Here is a 20,663-nt window from a genome sequence, read left to right as displayed (position 1 = left end):
TTAGGCTTTGTCACAATATGTTGTGTAAGGCTCTGTTATATTGGTGGTGTATTGCTGCGCCACTGGGAGTGCGTAACTGCTGTGGTGAGGAGTCAGAGTGCAGTGCACAAGTGTTTGTGTGTGTGTGTTTGTGTCTGGGTGTGTGTCTGTGTGTGTCTGTGCGTGCATGCGTGCTTGTGTGTGTGTGCATGTGCATGCATGTTTGCGTGCATGCTTGTGAGTGTGCATGCGTGTGTGCGTGCGTGCAGGTGTGTGTGTACGTGCGTGCATTAATGTATGTGTGTGCGTGCATGCGTGTGTGTGTATTGTGTGTATGTGCGTGCATGTGTGTGCGTACGTACATGCGTTAATGTGTGTGTGTGTGTGTGTGAGTGTGTGTGATTTCTGGGTTGGTCTGGAGCCTTTACCTGCTGCATACAATTGAAATGGCCACCAGGGACACTACAAAGACCACACCGGCCGCGGCTGAGCCAGCGATCAGCGGCAGCTGCTCTCGAAGCTCCGACTTGTAGTCATCTGCATCAGAGCAGAAGGAGGAGGGATCAAGAGAGACGAGAACAGAAAAAGAGAAAACAAGGAGGAGAGAGAAAGGAGAGGAGAGGAGGTGGGGGAGGCAGAAAAGAGTAAAAATCAGGAGAGCAAAGGAGGAGAAGGGAAGAAAACGTCAGAGAGGAAGAAAGTGAAACAATTATGGAATAAACAAAGATGGGGAAGCAACAGTTGAGGGAGCGAGAGGGAGGGAGGAATGGGGAGAATAGGTGTACTTTTAGGTGAAACAGTTTAGACAGCACCGCCTTAAGCCATGCTGCATTGAAAACATAAACACAGCACTCAACAGCTGAGAAACTATAGATTTTTTTAATTCCAAAAGAAGTCCAAAAACCCACAGAAAACTTAGCATTACTAAACTAAAACAAATGGCAACTACAGCCACTTGCCACCAGTTCTTATTGTGTTTGCATAGGGAACGCAGAACCTTCCAGACAACACCAGTACCGTGCTGAGCACTGGAACCGTTCTAAAGTTTACACTCGAACGTGAAACTTTAATGAAGCCGATGAGTCAACCATTTTGAAGTGTGAGGATGCAAATCAAATCTCCAGGCTTCACAAAAGCAAACATGAACATTTCCATTAATGAATTATACTGGAAACAGTGAAGGGATCTCGTCTCTCAAATGTTCTATGTGCCAAGACTTCTAGAGATAACACTACTTTCTAAAAGAGGATCTTGATTATCAACCATAATTTATTGTGAGGGCAGGGAAAGAGTGGTAATTACAGTCTGTTTCTGTTTTTCATAACTAATACAAATGTGTTCATGCATATGTATAGTGTATGAGATGCATGAGAAACTACATACATTTCACGTTCTCTTTAATAAAATATCCATCCATTCATTATCTATACCTGCTTATTCCTGGCCAGGATCGCAAGGGGTGCTGGAGCTTATCCCAGCATGCACTGGGCGAGAAGCAGGAATAGGAATCTTGCACAGGTCGCCAGTCCATCGCAGGGCACACACATCATTCACTCACACATTCATACCTAGGGTCAATTTAGACGCTCCAGTTAACTTACACCTGCATGTCTTTGGACTGTGGGAGGAAACTAGAGTACCCGGAGGAAACCCGCACGGACACGGGGAGAACATGTAAACTCCACACAGAAAGGCCCCGGCCAGGATTTGGACCCAGGACCTTCCTGCTGTCAGGTGACAGTGCAACCCGTATCCAAACCCAGTGACTTTTAGTAGACAAGTTATTCTATACTTCTGTGCGTCTCCCTCTCTCACTACACTGGTGTTACGGCCGGCTCGAAGGGCCGCAGCAAACAAGTCCAAATGCACCAAAAAACAATCCAGAAAGCGATATAAAAACAAAACCCCGACATTTATTAATATAAATTACAAACTAACACGCAAACTACAACAAACAAAAACCCTACAAAGTACACAAAACAAAAAGATCTCCACAAAAACCACAAAACACAAACCACACACAGCCCCAAAGAAGATCCTCTCAGCCTTCTACCACAGGTCTTATATTGGGCCACAGGTAGGTGGAGGCAATCAAACAATTAAACAATTAGCCTCACCTGTACTACCCAAACAAGCAGAGGCAGGGGATGTAACAGCTGGTCCTGAGTTGCATCATGGGAAGGCAGAAGACATATTTTCAATCTTAACTATCCAGCACGGCTGTCAATCTCCACTGGTTGCATAGATTTTAAACTATCTTACTGAACTTTGAGAGGACAATGGGGAAGGACCCTGTTATCAGATGGAAACAGTGAAAATCCTCTTCCTCTCCTCACTTTGGAACTGTGACTGTGTGCTGGTGCTGCACCAGCTACACTGGCAGACCGCTGTCTGCTATTGGTGCAAATCTGTATCTATATTTGGCATGCTGTTCGTTATGACATAAAATTGCCATGCATTTTCATATTTTCGCCATGCATGCATACTTGCCTACCACTTGTATCAACCACCTGGATAAGGCCACCTATTTGAGGAAGAAGCTCATCATCATCATCATCGCTTTTTCCAAGGAATGTGGTGCAAGAGGCCAAGGTTGGTGCACCCCATGACTAATCATGTTTAAAAATTTTCATTCCCCTCGGTGATTATCATTGTACTTTTACTCACGCGAGTCCTGGCAGGGACCTCCCTGAACAGCACATGGGCGATGGGGGCGCAGGGGACCCAAAGGGGAGTTTTGGATCTCAGAGTAGCTGGGCCACAAAGGGCCATGATGATAAAAAGCACTCTGTTTTTACAGCCATTCAGCTGCACATCCAGCAGACATGAGCAGGATGCTCCCCTCGTCGCACTAATCACCACCGAGCCCTCAGCGCAAACACAGCCATGATGGAGACCATGTGAAAACACACACGCCCGGGCCACAAAATATGCGCAAGCAGGACCGGGCCTAACGTCGCCATGGCAACCGGCACTTAAGAGGCCCCTTCTATGATCTTCACTCCGGTGCCAGTTATGAGTCCTATGAAATATAGTATATATATATATATATATATATATACATATATATATATACACACACATCATACACAGTATATATATATATATATATATATATATATATATATATATATATGCACATCCTAATGCAGTCTGCAAGTATACAAGTATTTGGACAGTGACAATTTCTGTTGCTTTGGCTCTGTACTCCAGCACATTGGATTAAAATGCAGGGCAAAATGCCTGACAGCTTTAAATTTACATCCATATCCAGCGATCCATGCAGGAATTACAGCCCTTTTCATGATATACTATATGATACATATGATGTTTATATATAAACATATAACGTCTACTTTTTTTTACACAGAAGTGATCTATAATATATATCTCGCTTTCAAGAATGTATCATGCTTAAGGAGGAGGTCGTAAGAACATCTGTGAGGTCAAGAATAAAAAATAAATAAAATACGCTTTCATTAAAAAAGAATGCATAGCAGGAGCTCATCACATGCGCTGCCATAGATGATGGCCATGTAGCAGGTGTTGAAACAGGCAGTGGCAGCCCCAGCCCCACCAGCTGATAATTAATCACATTAACTAGTAATCACTGCAAAGAATGCTGGGATAGCTCTCAGGTCACATCGGGGCCCAACGGAAGCCAATTAGCCAAGCGCTGTGCATCGAGGACAGCGTCCATTTTCATTATTTGTGCCACCCCCTCCACTTCCACCACCAATATAACCCCACCTGCACTCCCCATGCAATTCCCTGACCCCCCATCACACGTCTCCTGGCTTACGCCTCCTTACCATCTGTCAGAGTCTGAAAGCACATCTTCCCGCTGTATCTGCCGAAGCCAGCGACGGTCCTGGCGCGGACCTGCACCACGTACACTGTGCCCGGCCTCAGGCCCTCCAAGCGCGCCGTGTTCGTCTGGCTCCTGACTATGGAGGAGTTAAACTCTGTGTGGTCCTGCGTGAGAAAGGAGAGAGAGAGAGAGAGAAATTTCCAGATTTTTAAAACCCCTTTTATTGAGGCATTGTTCCAACACAAAAAATAACAGGACTTCAAATATATAAAACAGCCCAAAAAACAAAACCATGCACCAGCACAGGCATAGAGCGAGAGAAAGAGAGCAAGAGAGCAAGAGCGATAGAGACAGAGATAGAGAGAGCGTAAGAGTGAGAGAGAGGGAGAGATAGAGAAAGTGAGAGAGAGTGAGGAAGAGCGACCGAGAGAGAGAGTGTGAGCGTGAGAGACGGAGAGAGAGCGAGAGGGAGAGAGGGACAAAGACACAGAAACAAAGAGACAGATGGAGGGAAAAAGGGAGAGACTTTCAACACAACATGCTAGTACCTCTTAGTCATGTATTGCATGTGCATTTGAGACATGCAGTAAGGACCTCACATTATTATCACAACATAAAAACCATGGCGTCATGTTACTGTATTAGAAGCAACACAAAAAGGTTGCACCATTTGGTTCTGGCTGTGTGCTTTCCAAGGTTTAGTGGAAGAGGTGCTCCCTATGAACAGAGAGAGCCCAGTAGATGAGACCTTACACACAATCTGTACCCCCTGCTTTGGGCAAGGAATTTCTCCATTCCGCTCCACCATCACTGGGCTCTACGTGTGAGAGTCACTGCCTTCTCAAGCTCTTACACCTCCAGAAAATATGAACATCTCCTCAGGCACTCTGCAAGGGAAACGCGGACGTCACCCAAAATGCTTCAGGTGTGCTCCAAATGGCAGGAGAGAGGCGAGGTGAGGAACTGCCGTTTGCGTGAGACGGATGATGAAGTTCCGAGGTCCTACGCCTGAGCCTGCGGCTAATTAGCGAAGGGGAGAACGAGTGTTGATTGCCCTTGATTTTGTGGTTTCTGAAGTGCTCCCGACGCTAATTACAAAATTTGCTTTGTTTTTTTTTCGCCAAGGATGTGGTTATTGCCATGTAAGGAAAAGCAGACCTGCCTCGGGCTTTTTATTAATTTCAGTAAAGCACAAGAAATGTTTATGAAAATGTGAATTGGCTTGCTTTTTTTTTTCTAATGAGATAAATGAAAAATATCAAGATCACGGCTGCACCTCCAAAGGTTTGGCCTGCTGTTAGCTCTAAATACGGAGAGATTTCCTTGCAGGTCCAGTCAACACTTAGTTAATTGCCAAAGAAACGGCGGTACTGCACTGTTGATATTTAATTTAATAACATCCTAACTATTGGTTTAACTCCTTTCCTCAAAATACAGATTTCATGAATGAGCCTGTAGGTATCTGTGTATATATGTGAATGCAAAAGTGCAAGGCTGTGGACATTTGTGGAAAAGTACACGTGCTTAACCATCTGTATGCGTACACACTCCCTGAATCGATCAATCTCTTTTCCATGCAGGGAATTCTGGGATGGCACACCCAATCATCCATGCCATCTCACTGCACAGGCAGAAGAGCATAGAGAGGGAGGTGGGAGGGACAAAGAGAGAGAGAAGGAGGGAAAGAGGGGGAAGAAAGAGAGATGGAGGAGGAAGAAAGAAAGAGAGAGGAAGGAGAGAGAGGGAGTGATTGAGAGAGAGGGGGAGGGAGAAAGAGAGATGGATGGAGAAAGGAGGGGACGATGTCCTTTCCATTTTCCTGGCCAAATGTAACAGTCTGAATTTCTGATGCACAAAATAATGAACAGACAGAGTACAGAAAAAATCTAACAGGAAAGTGGTCTACATAGCCCACATGGTGAGAGGGAAAGAGAGAAAAAACAATATTAGGTATTATTGGACTGTGACAAAGATGAATGTTCTTACAGTCAACACATAAGCCAGGCATCTCAACTGTCCCTAAGTTTTTCACATTTTAGACACACAGATCCCCCACAAAACTTTCACAGCATTTTGGATTTTGTGGCACATAAGAGTGGATTTTATGTACCCTTAAAAAAAACAGTTTTCTTTTTTTTGTCTTTTCCAACATCTCCAAGGCGAGACAGAAACTAGATAACACATGAAGTCTCTGTAGTTCTCTTGTTCACAGGCAAGTCAAAGCCAGCAAGCTATGCTAGCCCCGATGTAAATACAACCCTGCAGTAACATCACATATATAAGATAACTCCCATCTGACGTAGCTGCAGTTACACCCTCATATTGCTCAGACCTATCTGCATTAGATTTAAAAAAACAGCCCGCCCCCCAATTGTCCAAACACAAGCATGCACACGCTATCAGGCCAAGATGGCTGCCTACCAGGGCATCCGCAGTGCAGCAAGCCTACACAAATTTCCAGTAGAAAATGGCTCGCTAGTCAGTGATGTAACTGCAAAGATGGCTCAGCAGTGCAACCACTCCATTTAAGAAAAATTATGTTCATGGTGCATTTTTAAAAACAAAAAACTGAAGTTACATGCAAAAGCAATGAGGGGAAAATCCCACTGGTTAGAACTGGAGTGATATATCATTACAGTGGAGCCTGCTAGCTCATCAGTTTTAGGACTGGCACTTGGAATACTAATGGGACCAGAGATTTGCAACTCAAGACAAGCCATGTAGTATATTAATGCAGGGAAAAAAAAAAAAAACATTTCCCAGAGAAAATATACAATATTTCCTATATATACTATTGTTTCATTCGGTCCGCCGGAGAAGCAGATTGGTCTCGGTTGCGCCAGCTGGTGGTGTGTTGACACACACACCTGGGTTGCCTTAGCTAATCAGCCCAAGTGGCTCAAGGGGTGTTCCTCTCCACAGTTTGGGGCCGAGACTGGGAGCTCACATCAAGAGCGTGTTTCTTTATTTGAGCTGCGTTTAATTTCAGTTTTGTTTTTTTAAACAAGACAGCTCAAGTAATCCTCAGCTGGGATGCTGGAGGAGCTGGCGCTGGCTAAAAAGTGGGCCAGCACAGGAAAGTGGTCGCACTGTTTTACTTTCCTTCGTCTTCGTTGTTCTACCTTGTTGTTTTCGTTTATTGTTTTTGCCTGGAACCCATTCATTTAATTTCAGGTTTGTGTGGGTGCGTGTTCTCTCTCTCCGTGCGGCAGCCAGCGGTGTTCCCCAGCACTGCTGCATCTCCCTCCCAGGGGTGTCACGCTGCCGTGTGACAAATATTTATTGCAAGATAATGCAGCTTTAAACTGTAGTCTAAAGCACAAAAATAAATTATGACCATCCTCCTCATAATCATTACAATCGTCGTAAAATGAAGCCAAAAGACATCTAGTAAACATGAGAGCTAGTGAAAAGTCTTGTGTGTGTGTGTGTGTGTGTGTGTGTGTATGTGTGCGTGTGTGTGTGTGCGTGTGTGTGTGTGTGTGAGTGTTCGTGTGCGTGTGCGTGTGCGTGTGCGTGGGCATGTGTGTGTTTATGTGCATTTGAGCATATGTGTGTATATATGTGTGCTTGTTGGAAAAGGGCCAATAGGTTGTTAGAGGGAAACAACCCAGGTCCTTGGATGTGGTAAGTTTGCATTCTTTCACACAGTGGTAGGTGGCTCACCAGCATCACCCTGCCCACCGAATTGGTCGCTTTGCACAACACAATTTCACCCTCTGCACCATTAAGAGACTTTGGAGGGAGGGAGATACGGAGGAAAAATACGTAGATATGAGTTCCTCAAACAGCTGTCAATGGGAAATAAACCAGGTAGGTTTATTTCACGGACGGTTGCAGGCCAACTCAGGCAGGTCTCCAGCAAGGTGTGAGTTGGAAAGCGCAGCAAAGTCCAGCAATGTCCTTGGAGTGGTCAATGGAACATAGATAGATAGACCATTGATGACTGCGTTAATGTTTAAGCTTGTTAAATTGGGCTCCCCTTGTCTCCAAAAAGGGGGCGTTCCTTACCTCAAGTTGATGCTTAATTGATCACGCAGAGAGTTTTTTTGCAGGGTCACAAGAGGAAGAGCACAGGTACTTGGTTGACCAAAAAAAGTTAATGATGAATGTGACTCAGCAGAGAGTCAGTCCCGTGGTCAGGGAGCCAGAGGCCCCAAAGTTCCTGTGTATAGTTAAAAGACCCTGTGCAGTCAAAATCATGATTTTAAAATGCTTATATTATGACCAAAGACTAAGGTTACTTACACATTGATTTTAAAAGTATTTCATGCATGTATGTAATGAATTAGATTTTTTTTCCTAAAAACTATACAATGCTCAACATTGCCACCTGGTGGAGTACTTGGTATTGGTGGTTTTGAGACCAAATTTGTGACGTCGCGAATGTTTCTAATTTGCACTGACCAATGTGCGGTGGCCAAAACACTCACCCAGTATGAATATTTATGTAGTGTGCGCTCCCAAGTTCAAAGCCGGTTGAACGGACTGGTTGCGGTTAGCATCCGTTCGGGTTAGATTACATTCTGCTATTAATCGAAACTAGCCTACAAACTATAACGTTACCGTTAACCTCATCTCCCCAATTTACTTGCTATCTGGCTATCGCTAATTTAGCTAATGTAGCAATGAACTGTACTTATCTTGTGTAAACATAGCTAATGTTAGCTGGTGAGTGTAACGTTATTTTATTCTCCAGACTGTTATAACGTTACTGCCACAAAAAAAACTATCGATAATGTTATGTGCTAACGTAGGTTATCCTATAACGGTAGGGTCCTATATTGTAGGCTGTAAGCGATGGGCTAATATATATATGGCTCAATATTTCTAATGCTGTTATTACTGTACTCGTTATCCATTATTACGGTCGTATGATAACATGCTAACGTTAACTAACAACTGACGTTACGTGGAGTGAGAGCTGATCCAGGTCAGTGGGAGTGAGCGGCCCGGGCTGTCAATCAAAAGTGAATGCATAAATAATTATGACAGAACTGAAACGCCCAGCCAGTCTTGAGTCTGCTATATTAAGAAATTCAGGTTTTACATCAAAGCAGGTTTTTTATCTTTTAAAAGTAGAAAAAATACATATATATTGTAATTTAGTAACTAAAGAAACAATTTCAATGTAAGAAAAGGGAGGCTGCTCAGGGACTGCCAGTTTCCCAGCAGATTAACTCTGTAATGTAGCACCAGATATTCATCCTTGCTAGTCCATGTATACCAGGACTCGTCTTGTGACAGGACTCAATGGCAATTCAGCGTTCCAGTCGCAAAGAACAGAATGACCAATGGGCTCAGGAGCAGCTTCTCAGAAAGGCATGGCTGGAGAGCTCTTAAGTAGCTCTCTCACAGGATACCCTGGGACAGGAATCAAAAGCAACGCGTATGCACTTTTAATATTGGAGCAGACAGGTAATGGAGACGGCCTGTCTCTGCTATTTGCAAATTGAGGAAACAAATATTGAAAGAGAGCCCAGATTTACATTTCAAAGAGGGTAATTTCCTTATGTACATTAATATCTGTTCTTCCATTACCTCAGCCCTCAGCCCAGAGCAGACCTGCCCGTATTTGTCTTGAGCTAATTATCGCTGTCATTGCCTTCCCTGTCAGTGATCCATCGCCTGAGCGTCCAGGACTCACGCTAAAGCAGTAGCGCTCTGCCTTGGTCATCAGATACGTCTTCCTCTCGCGGAAGACTAATTCCGTTTCACAGAAACGCGTGCTTCCACGGAGTCGGGAAGAGGGTTCGCTTTGGCAAGAGGGTTCTTTTCATCAGGCTAAACAGCCAGGAGGCTTAGAAAAGTCTAACCTGAGCGGGACCCGCTGGCATGCAAGCAATCTGTAAAATCTGGCAGCGTGGCGAGATCAAAGCAGTGTGGAACAAAAGCAGGTGGATTTCAGGAGCGGGGAGAAGATTGATACGCCACTAAAGATCTTCTTTTTTCTTTCCAAATGAACACGGTTGGAACCTGCAGATTAGGCCTCTTCGGTCTGCACAGAAGCAAAAAGGGCGCGACTCATTTCTGTCACTCACTATCGGGATGAAGCATGCAAATCGTGCCTTTCAAATTGCTCGCTTTCTTTGCATTAGTCTTCTTTCACTCATTGAGTTTCTGAGAAAAGAGAAAAAAAAACAAAGAGACCCAGCTTTTAACTTTTCTCTCGCTCTGTTGTTTCATTCTTGTGTCTGTAGAGTCTTTTCTTCGCTAATCCCACAGTACCTCCAAGCGGGGGTGGGGCACAGAAGAGAGCAAACACAGGAGCGAGAAGGGGAAAACACTGAAACATGTCCAGGTATGGAGGAAAAGGAATCACGGATCGCGGGGAAAAAAAACGAAACGAGCGTGACATTTGGTTTGGTATTTTCCAGGAAGCCTAGGCAAGGCTGCGGAGAGGTGCAGATAATTATGTTCATCAGCATTGTTCACACGCCTCCTCGATGGCGGGGGGGCGGGGGGGGGGGGGGGTTGTGAGCCACGCAGGGTTCTGGAAGGTCTTTGGCAGGTTAAAAAAAAACAGCGACGCGCAGCTGGCTGTAAATTGGAATGCCCTTCTCTGCGTGTCTCCTCCGCCTCTCCCCCGCGCGCGGCGGTGCGCTAAAGGCCGTGTGCGTGGTCCGCCGGCCCACAGCTCCCCCTGCCAGGCGGCGGTAAACAGATGCGGTTGCGAGGCCCGGCTCTCCGCGGCTAATGGGGGCCAAGTTATTTCCTTCTATCCCCGAGACTCGAGGGGAAGTAAGGAGAAGGGAAGGAAGAAGAGATGAGACACAAGCCGGCTTCTGAGTGCTGTTAATTTGCTTCTCCCCCTCTCCACGGATGACAAGATCCCGGTGAATGGCATCCATTATTGTGGGTGACCCCAGTACGGTACGCAGCGCTCATTTTGCACAACGGTGCCCTCCTTCCTCTTGTTCCAGACCTACTTATCTCTGCACTGCAGGACAGCCCAATTTGAACTGCTGCTCCCCTGCACCCCCACCCACACCCCTGCCGTTCTGGCTCCGCAAGGGGCTTCTCTCTCTCCAGAATGTTCCGGAGCAGGCGGGAGCTCAGAGAAGGCTCCGTTCAATTCAACTTTGCTTGTGTAGTCCTTTTAAGAGAGACACTGTCACAAAGATTCTTTACAGAAGAAACAGGAAAGGGAATTGGGTGAAAACCAGGCCTGAACACCCAAAAAGCAAGCAAGGTGAAAAAACACCCCAATTGTAAAAAAAAAAAAAATCTCAGCAGGAACCATGATCAGTGCCATCGAATCTGAAAATCTTTCTGTGAGACAACCCCCCTCGTCCCGCTTGGTGACACCCTGGCAAATGTGACAGACGAAATGCACACTACCGTTTCGCTCTTCTGGCTGCTGGGGGCTCAACAGGGGACCTTGAAGCAGAGGGAAGTTTGTAACGAGGAGGTGGCCAGTGACTTCGGTCAGTTTTCACCCGATTTGGAAATAGAGATTTGTCTATTTGTCAGAGATTCTCCGCCAGCTGTGTAATCAAACTGTAATGGATGTGTTAAATAGCTAATTGCCAAAGTCTTTCCAGGCTGTAGACATTTTCTGAGCACTCAACAAATAAATGTTTATCCTTATAGAGGTATGATAGAGAAGTGATATAGTTCATCACTTCTTCTAAAAGACAAAGATTCTATACATTTACAATAGTTTCTCTTCACAAAAACGCAGCTATGCACAGAAATACCATTTCAGGCAAACAGTAAGAGCCAGACCAGTTTATAAATGACTGCTACTGTGATAGAACAGATTCAGCACCTAGCAAAATTCTGCAGCGAGTAAAAGAGGAGTTGAATTCTGAGCTCCTTATTTGTTTTCACAGAGACCGTATGACTAATAAGGAGATTGTCTGGCCAATAAATTTAACTTCACAGTGCCAAGATGCCCCTTCTTGTGCAAGAGAGTGTGCATTACAGGCGGAAACACTCCCACATAATGGGATACTGTGACAGGAATTGCCGACATTATCAGTTTACTGCCCCGCTGGGGGATCCAGCGCTTCTCCACTGCCTGCAAGATAAGACAGCCCGGCTGAACCGAGCTGACCTTATCTCTCTATTCATCTCTCTATTCATAAGCAATTCTGAGATGTTCTCCTTTCGCCAACTGAGCCCCCCCTCAACCCCCCCCCGACGGGCCGCTGAAGGCCTGGCATTTAGCTGGGACGTGCGGAGCTGTCCGCTCTGAGCCCGAGAGACCGAGGCCAGGCCGCGGCGGCCGGCCCTGCGAGGGCCCGCTACGGCCGCCTGGCAGGGACGCGCACTGTCGCAGGGACGGCTATTTCTGTCCCCTCACAGATGGGCTACGGGTTCCGGCGCGCCGTGGCAGTTTGTCAGTTGGACCAAATTCATACCGGGATGTTTGCAGGTTCAAATCCCTGTGCATATCTACTATTGCCTCAGGCAGATGACCTGAATTGTTCTATTAAAATAACAGCTCTATGAACACATAAAATCCATAATTGACTGTGATATATTCACAAAGCTGTCAGTTACAGTCTTCAAAGTAACAAAGACAGTAAAATGAAAATCACATTACTGTCTCCGCTGGTCTTGGTCACAGCTATAAATGCCATTCCACAGCCGAGTTTTGATCTACAACACAAGCTGGGTTTAATTGATGATTGACTGATTCCAAGCACACAACGCAGAAAATCATTACGCTTCTCAGCAAAAAACCCACTAACTGTTTGAAATCAGGCCCTAAATCATGAAGCTATCTACTCTACTGCCTACACCTTACACCTCCCGTTTATACTTAAGGTACTTTATTTCATATCAATATTCCAACCAGGGGTAAAATGACAAGCAAATGCAGCATCAAATAATGGACTATCAAGAGCAAAAACACACATAACTATCCCACAGTTTTGGCAGGGGGAAGATTTCAGCAAACAGTCAATATCTTATGCACCATTTATTTTCTATGACTGCATTTATTTCTCTTTAACGCTGACTGAGTATGGTTTGGCACAGGTTTGGGATGATCAGATTTCTTTTCTTTCTCACAACCGCACACACACACAGATGCACATACATACAAAAACAAACACAGAGACAGACATATACACACACACACAAACACACACACACACACACACACTATCTATACACTTCTATTTACTAACAGATGTAAGGGAAGGGAAGAACACAGGTAGTTCTAAGCTTTTGGCAGAAGTGCAGTATTTTGGAGCAGGAAGTGCTTCTTCTATGACCTCCCTGGGAGGTGCATTGGCTCAGGTAATTCTAACCTGCTCACGCTGCGGGACAGAGGCGATCTGACAGTCGGAGATGACTCTCCACCCAGCTGCTCCAATCAGAACCCTCGGCCACCAGCGAATCAGCCAGGGCCCCGCGGATCCCACCCCCAGCCAAGGTAACGAGTCCCTTCCATCGTGACTGACACCGAAGTGGATACATTGAGCTGTCGTCCTCGGCGACCAACTCAACACTTTTTGCTTTAAGGGCACGACCAAGAAACCCTAAGGCATCATTTTCAAATAATTCAAAGAAGAAAGAAATGACAAATAATGTACAATTCATAAAAAAACCCCTTCACCCCATCCTCTCAAACCCACATCTTGGGGAATCGCTGCATATGCCCTCACGCATCTGGAAGGAGACGCCGCCATCTTGACAACCCCTGCTTTTGTCAGCCGTGTGAAAACCCGAGACTTTGAGCGCCACGCTCGGCCGACTTTCAAAGCACCAAACAGCGGCGTTAATCAACGCTGTGGTGTACATACTTGTTTCTGAACACTAATCCTCTAAAAATGGCAACGGAAACAAACAAGGCTTTGTTGGTCTTGTTGTTATCTGATTGACTGCTTTTTTCCCCCTTTGTCTCTTTATTCTTTGTGTATATGCTTATGGATTCCACCGCAGTACAGGCAGACAGTACCGGGCTTACCTTGCTTTCCTTATTAAGATTAACTGTCTGCGGGAGTCTGAAGACACAGCAGGTAGTCTCACACCTCTGATCAAAGCCAACGGGAGCACTGCTGATGCTGCTTACAATTTAGCAGGACTGGATCTGAAAGGGAATCTTGGGAGGATCAGCTCTTCTCTACAGGGGCTGTTCTCTTACGTTGTTTCTGGTAGTGGGGGGGGGGCGGGGTTTCATCACCTCTTCAGAGAGAACTTCAAATACGCTGGAGTGAGAGGAGGCCCTGGCACGGCAGGTGTGTAAAACGCCTCCGCAGTGTCGCATCAAAGCGCCCGATCCAATGGGGACGGCACGTGAGCTAATCCAGGCCATGCTGCCGCTCCACTCCAGGGTTTCACTCTCTCCAGAACATGCCAATGCATCTCCTTCAGACCGAAAACCATTCCTTTCCGGCCCCCATGCTGAGCGTGCCCTGCTCCAGGCAGGAGGGACAACCCCATTTGATCACAAATCAATCAGCCAATCAGCGGCAAGCATGTTTCCTATCCACACCCGCCCCTCTCGGCACTTAAAGTAATGGCTGGGTTCTTGAAAACAAAGATTAAGCTGACTCCCCCCCTCTGATCTTTGCTGTAAACACAGCACAGCGACTTCACAAATTTGACAGAGGGGAGCAAGATGTGTTCGGGTACCACTGGGTCCTTTGGGTACCCCTCCCTCCCCTCCCCGGTAGAAGCACTCAACAGTGAGCCAAATCATTAGGCCTAATTGGCCAGACCAGGCCGGACACCATGCCGGAATCCTCCAGGGAACTTGTCCGTGTGGAATCACAGGGCATTTGGCGGGCAGCAAGTCTTTTCTCCCAAGTCGGTTACGCGGCCGTCTCCTAGCAACCACGCTCATGGCTCCCGTCTGCCTCGGAAGCGCTAGTTTAAACGCAATTCACATGTTATCATCAAGTTGGGCGGGAAAAAAAAAACACTTCAACAAACGTTTCTAAAGCAATTAAGGAAGGATTTTACGTTGCGTTGGAGCCAGCAAAAGCCATGATGTCTGCGCTCCAGGGAATCCTAAACAGCAGAGCTGTGAGCACCAACCCAACACATCTCCATGACTGACTTCTCACAAGATATTCCATCCAAAAAAGAAAGGAAAACAATTTACTGTTCTGTTAGTTAGCTACAGCACAAGCGCGTGCTACTGGAGTTGTACCCCCCCAATATCCCCCCCCCCCCCCCCCCCCCCCCCCCCCATTGCCTTCGTGCTAACGTGCTCAGCGCTAGCCACAGCAACTAGGGGAAATGGGGAATGCGCCTGTCTTCTACCCCCAACCAGGCGGGGTTGTTTTCCATTACCTTACCACTAAACAAAAAAAAAACTAAGAAGACAAAAACTTAAAAACGGAGACAACAAACTTTTAAAGTAGAAAAGAGCTGATCACAGACAAAATAAAAATAAACAGCATTAGATTCAACCTAAAGTTTTAGACTGCAGACAGAGCTCAGGTGCTTATCTCAATATGGACCTCTGCCAGTGTGGAGCTGATTAAATGGCTACAGGTCTACCTAAGGGTCACCTGAGGCTGAGCCATATAGACTTGTACTCTAGCCTAGCCTCTTGCTTCAGTGGCTTCACTTATACAGTGGATAAGAAGAACAATAATTCCTCAAGCCATAAAGTGCACCTCATACAATGATGGCGGACATTCATACTGTAGTACAACCACTCAGAATTACTGCATAATTTGACTCTCAAACAAGGCAGGCTTTCTTACTAGCGGAAGGTATATTTACAGAATTTGTACATTCATAAATGCTACATAATTTTCATAAGCATACAGTTCACACATTAAATATTTTTAGCTGTTTATTGAAACCTGTTTCTCGTAAGAGAAACAAGACTATATCAAATTTTCACATGTTGCTTATAAATGCATTACCTTATTGTAGTTGTTATAAGCTTGTGATAATGCTGAATATTTGCTTAAAGGAAAGATTATGTCTATTGCTGAGCACATGAAGGCTTTATGAATAAACACGTCAAGTAAAGTGTTAACTTTTTTTTATTTTATTTTATTTTAAATCTTATTTCATGTGATGAAAGGTGTATCCAGCCCAAATTAAAACCTATCACCTTTTAAGCGGATGTCCTGTTGTGTCTGTGGACTGGCTTACAGGCATCCCACTGCCATGGCAACAGACCAACCAGAGCCAGGAGGTGCCACCACTTTATCACAGTTTTTCACTCCGAATGAATCAGGCAATAAGGTGATCCATTCCAGATGGCCGTGGAAGGCAATACCCCCTCTGCCTCCGGACAAAAAGCAGGAGACAAACGCCGCTGCACGACTTGGATGCATCATTTAACATTGCAGCCACGGTACAGCGCACCTTCCCCCAAGGCTGGAAGCAGCTAGCTTCACAAACCTATGGAGTACACCTCCAATAAGAGCTATATGCACAGATTCAGCATCTCCTGCATGCAAATAAGGCCCATCACAGTGACTTCATGTCAAATCAAACAAACACCTTAGATGGTGTTACATGTGTGGGCTATATGTACATGTATATATACATACATACATAGCATAAGGATGATGTATTCATATGCATGTATCGATCATTATTGCAGTGCTGACGGCTTCGTCCCCTCATGATTGCCCCTCTCTCCAGTGATGCATCTAAATTACTACTGGGAGACATGCAAATCCTCTGGCCCTGCGCCATGGCAGATGTGGCGTGAAATCTGATGCAGTCATTCCAATCATGTTCAGCTGCGAGAGGACTGACAGCAAATCAAATCATTCCTTCAATTACTTTCAAATTAGAAACATGCCGTAAGCTCCGCCTCCTCCATTGTTTCAGCTAATTTGCGATCGCCAGGGTTTGAGGGTTTGCTTCAGCGGAGACCATTTTTACCACTCAGATAAAGAATGGCTGGAAAGGTCAAATAGACGGTACGTCCCAAAATGATATGCTCTAGGGAACATTATCCAGGTTATAGCTCCATAATGTTCTTCCCTGGAGATTAATTACTTCACTTTAGGCTTCTCATCATGATCCAGTGTTTCAAGAATCCCCTACTTTAAAGATACCAAATGCCAAATGCTCTCCCTGTACACATCTGTTCTTAACTGCACAGTAAATGCTTGTTAAAAGCACAAAGGAATTATGTGATTTTGTCAAACGCCCACTGGGGTTACAAAGACAGATTTTCACAGGAGATCAAAGCTACGAAACTAAACTGGAGTGAAAATTAACCCACAAAAAGTAGCAAAACACCCCCAGTGATGTACTGAGGGGACCGACTTCAACACCTCCTAAACTAAAATTCCGTTAAGCTGCGTTCTCGGCTCCAGTGTCTCACCTTCTCGTAATAGCGAAGCTCATAGTCCAGGATGATGCCATTGGGCTGGTCCGGCTGCGGCCAGGACAACGTGATGCTCTTCATCGTAGAGCTGACCTGGTGCATGATGGGAACCATGGACGGAGCTGGAGGAAGGGAGAACAGAGAGAAAGGTTTGAGTCAAAAGTTCACAAGTTTTTGAGCTGCGACAGAACCGAATGTCATTTCAGAAACGCTCTCATCCCTCGGCAAATTTAGTCATTTTTCTGCCCTGTGGAGCGTAGCCCATCTAGTACCTGATGTTTTCACACTGTACAAGTATCAGTCAAACTGTACTGTCAGGTAAACTATATTGTATGCGGTTCTTGTGTGAATTGGGAATCCTCATGGGAAGAAAATCCTTGGGCTTCAATTATGAAAAAATTGAATATTTGGACTCTTGTTCCAGGTTTCTTTTTATTTCTTTTTTTACACATGATATCTTTCTCCATATGAGCTGCATTTCTGGTGAAAGATACTTCTCTCGCCTATGATGGATTGGTGACCTGTCCATGGAGTATTCTTGCCTCTTGCCCAAAACATGCTGAGATATGCTCCAGCCCCTCTTTGACCCTGACCAGGAACAAGCTGGTTACATAAAATCTGTAATGCTAAAAGCTAAAAGCTTACATACACCTCGGCTAAAGACATTCAAACTCAATTTTTCACAACTCCACACATTTCATGTTACCATTTCCTGTATTAAGTCAATTAGGGTATCTACTTTATTTCCATAAGAGGTAGTTACAAAATAATAGCTAAGAGGAAGATTTATTTCATCTTTTATGTACTATATCAGAAGTATGACTAGGGTCAAAAATGTACATACACTTTGTTAATATTTGGTGGCATTGCCTTGTAATTGCTTAACTTGAATCAAATGCTTGGGGTAGCCTTCCACAAGCTTCTCACAATACTTTGCCGGAATGTTTGCCCATCCCTCCTGACAGAACCGGTGTAACTCAGTCAGGTTTGTGGGCCTCCTTGTTCAGACATGCTTTTTCAGTTCAGTCCACAAATTTTCTATGGGATTCAGGGAAGGGCTTTGTGACGACCACTCCAGTACTTTCACTTTGCTCCTTACTCCTAAGGAGGAACCGGACTTGTGGTGGTCCACAATGTTTTTTGAGGTCTTGGCTGAGTTGCTTGGATTTTCCCATGGTGTCAAGGGCAAAAAGGCAGTGGCTCTAAAGGTAGGCCCTTAAATACAGCCACAGGTGCCAATTAACTCCCAATTAACTCCTAATTATGACAACTGGCCAATCAGAAGCTTCTAAAAAGTAATTTAATCAATTTATGGAATCTTCCAGACTGTTTAAAGAGACAGTTAACTTGACGTATGTAAACTTTTGACCCACTGGAATTCTGATATAGTGAATTAAAGCTGAAATAAATCTGCCTCCAATCAATTGTTTTAAAATTACCGCTGATGTGGACAAAGTAGATGCTCTAATTGACTTGCCAAAAGAAATGTATGGTGACATGTGCAGAGTTGTGAAAAGCTGAGTTTGAATATCTTTAGCTTAGGTGTATGTAAACTTTTGGCCTCAATTGTTCAAGTACTATGAGATCAGTATATAAGCTGAAGAGGCAGCAGAAATCTCCATAGTCTTGAACTGTTCAGTTCAGAGCAGTTTTCACGCGCAACGCCTGTATTGTTAAACAGTAGTCTAGGATGGACCCGGCTGCCCATTGAATTAAGCCTCCTCAGTGTCCGGAGAGTTCCAGGCCGGCTTCCTCTTCTCTGTCAGATAATCTTCTGCTAAAAAATCAGACAAAGACCCTGAGACAGGTGTGCTGGGGCAGCGCAAGGAGAGGGCGGTGGAGGTGGGGGGGCGGGGGGGGGGGGGGAGTGGGGAGGGGGGAGGGGGCTTGAAGGGCAGGGCCACTCTGCAGCAATTCAACATCATAAACACATGATTACCACCGATGGGTTTATTTTGTTTCCGTGCCGGTGGACTGCCCTGTTTCAATTCGGCTGTGTTTATTTCACCAGTGATGCGGATCGCCCGCGATGATGAACAAGCCTGAAAGCTAGACCCCCCCCCACCCCCACCCTTCCCCCCAAACCCCAAACCCCCCACGTCAAACACACACACACCCCTCCGTCCCCAACAAGGCCCTTGCCACCGCCCTGCCACCCCCGGTCCCCCTGCCAGTCCTCTGGGCGGACGATGAGGGACTGAGGATCTCACCTTGCGCTCGTGGTCTTTCTGATTCTGTTACGCACCGCTGCCCAGCTTTACGCGGTGTTATCAATTACCGGGAGGCTCCGGGTAGCGGGCGCCAGGCGCCGGCACATTGCTCCAGTCAGACAGAGGAGTTTTAAATTGCTTTTTCCTACGCTTTGTGCTGAAATCATCAGCCTGAGATTGTTTCAGTGAGCGCTTCTGGATTTGACTGCCTGTACTGAGGGCCATTGCTCGCTCTCTCTGTGACAAGATATGCCGCTTCCCTGAGGTGTGTGTGTGTGCGAGTGTGCATGTGCGTATGGGTGTGTGTGTGTGTGCATGTGGGTGTGTGTATGTGTGTACATACACACACACGCACACACACACAAGCACAAACACGGGGGTACAGGAATAGACACACACAGGAACTGAAATACATATCCACACTTTCACGTACACACATACAAACACACACGCACACATACATACACGCACACACACAGACAGGTACTGAAACACAGTACATATCCACGCATGTATACACACACACACACACACACACACACAGGTCTTGAAATACATACCCACACCTGTGTGCACACACACAAAAAGGCAAACAAACATGAGGTGGGCTCAGAGCCAGCATGAACACATCCAGGCATGCACAAAAACAACCGTTTACTTTGAGACACTCTGACTGTGGGCTCACTACACCAACCCCAACAGTTAGAAAAAACTACATATTTCAAGCTAGCTATAGAACCACAGCACTGGCATTATTTAAAATAAATCTTTATTTTTAGGTTTGAAACTCCACATTAATGGTCGGGTCAAATGTTTAGACGATTGAATGGGCCGCAGTCTTGTGTAAAGTAAATAGGATTTATCATCCACCGTACTTCCAACTTCGGCTTGTGGTAACTGGACACATCCCAGCCGGGCAGGAGCAGCAGACACTCCTGATAAAAGTGCATTTTATGAGAAAAGGCAACATGACCGGTACTGATCTGTTCAGTTGTTCAGTCGCTGGCTTCTCCGAACTCACTGTAAACAACGGGGTTAACAGTTTTGGTGACCTCCCATTTCAGACCTGCTAGTGTTTATATGGAAGGTTTGCAGTGGCCCATTAGGTGAGTCGCATCTCTTGGACCAGTCTCGAGGCCTGCTGATATCCCCAACTGACAAACAGCTTAAGGACAGCCCTCAGCCCGGGGATGAAGAGAGAGACAGATGATCTACTCCATTCGTCTTCTGGTCATTCTGTCTCTTCAGATGTTTCACAGACTGCCTTTTGCCACCTAATGCTTAAATACTAATTCATTTTCCTTTCAAACTGTGAGTGGTTCACTACCCTTATGCCTTTAAAGTGTTTCACAAACAAAAAATAAATTGCTGTTCACATAAGGATGGAAGGTTATGC

The 20,663-nt window shown here is 45.5% G+C and overlaps 1 protein-coding gene across 2 annotated transcripts in view; it reads right to left on the bottom strand.

The window, feature by feature from the left end:
- LOC118225894 (ephrin type-B receptor 1-B) overlaps positions 1–20,663 on the bottom strand; it is a 233,536-nt gene that overhangs the window by 33,092 nt on the left and 179,781 nt on the right. For both annotated transcript variants that reach the window (XM_035414969.1, XM_035414970.1), the window contains exons 6-8: positions 17,055–17,179; positions 3,792–3,954; positions 408–516 (exon numbers count right to left, since the gene is read on the bottom strand). In XM_035414969.1, coding sequence (XP_035270860.1) covers positions 408–516; positions 3,792–3,954; positions 17,055–17,179 — 397 coding nt within the window. The remainder of the gene's footprint in view (positions 1–407; positions 517–3,791; positions 3,955–17,054; positions 17,180–20,663) is intronic.

This window comes from Anguilla anguilla, chromosome 4 (genome assembly GCF_013347855.1).
Source record: "Anguilla anguilla isolate fAngAng1 chromosome 4, fAngAng1.pri, whole genome shotgun sequence".
NCBI classification, from domain to species: Eukaryota; Metazoa; Chordata; class Actinopteri; order Anguilliformes; family Anguillidae; genus Anguilla; species Anguilla anguilla.
Note: the sequence above shows the minus strand (reverse complement) of the source record. Positions and strands in the feature narration are given on the sequence as shown.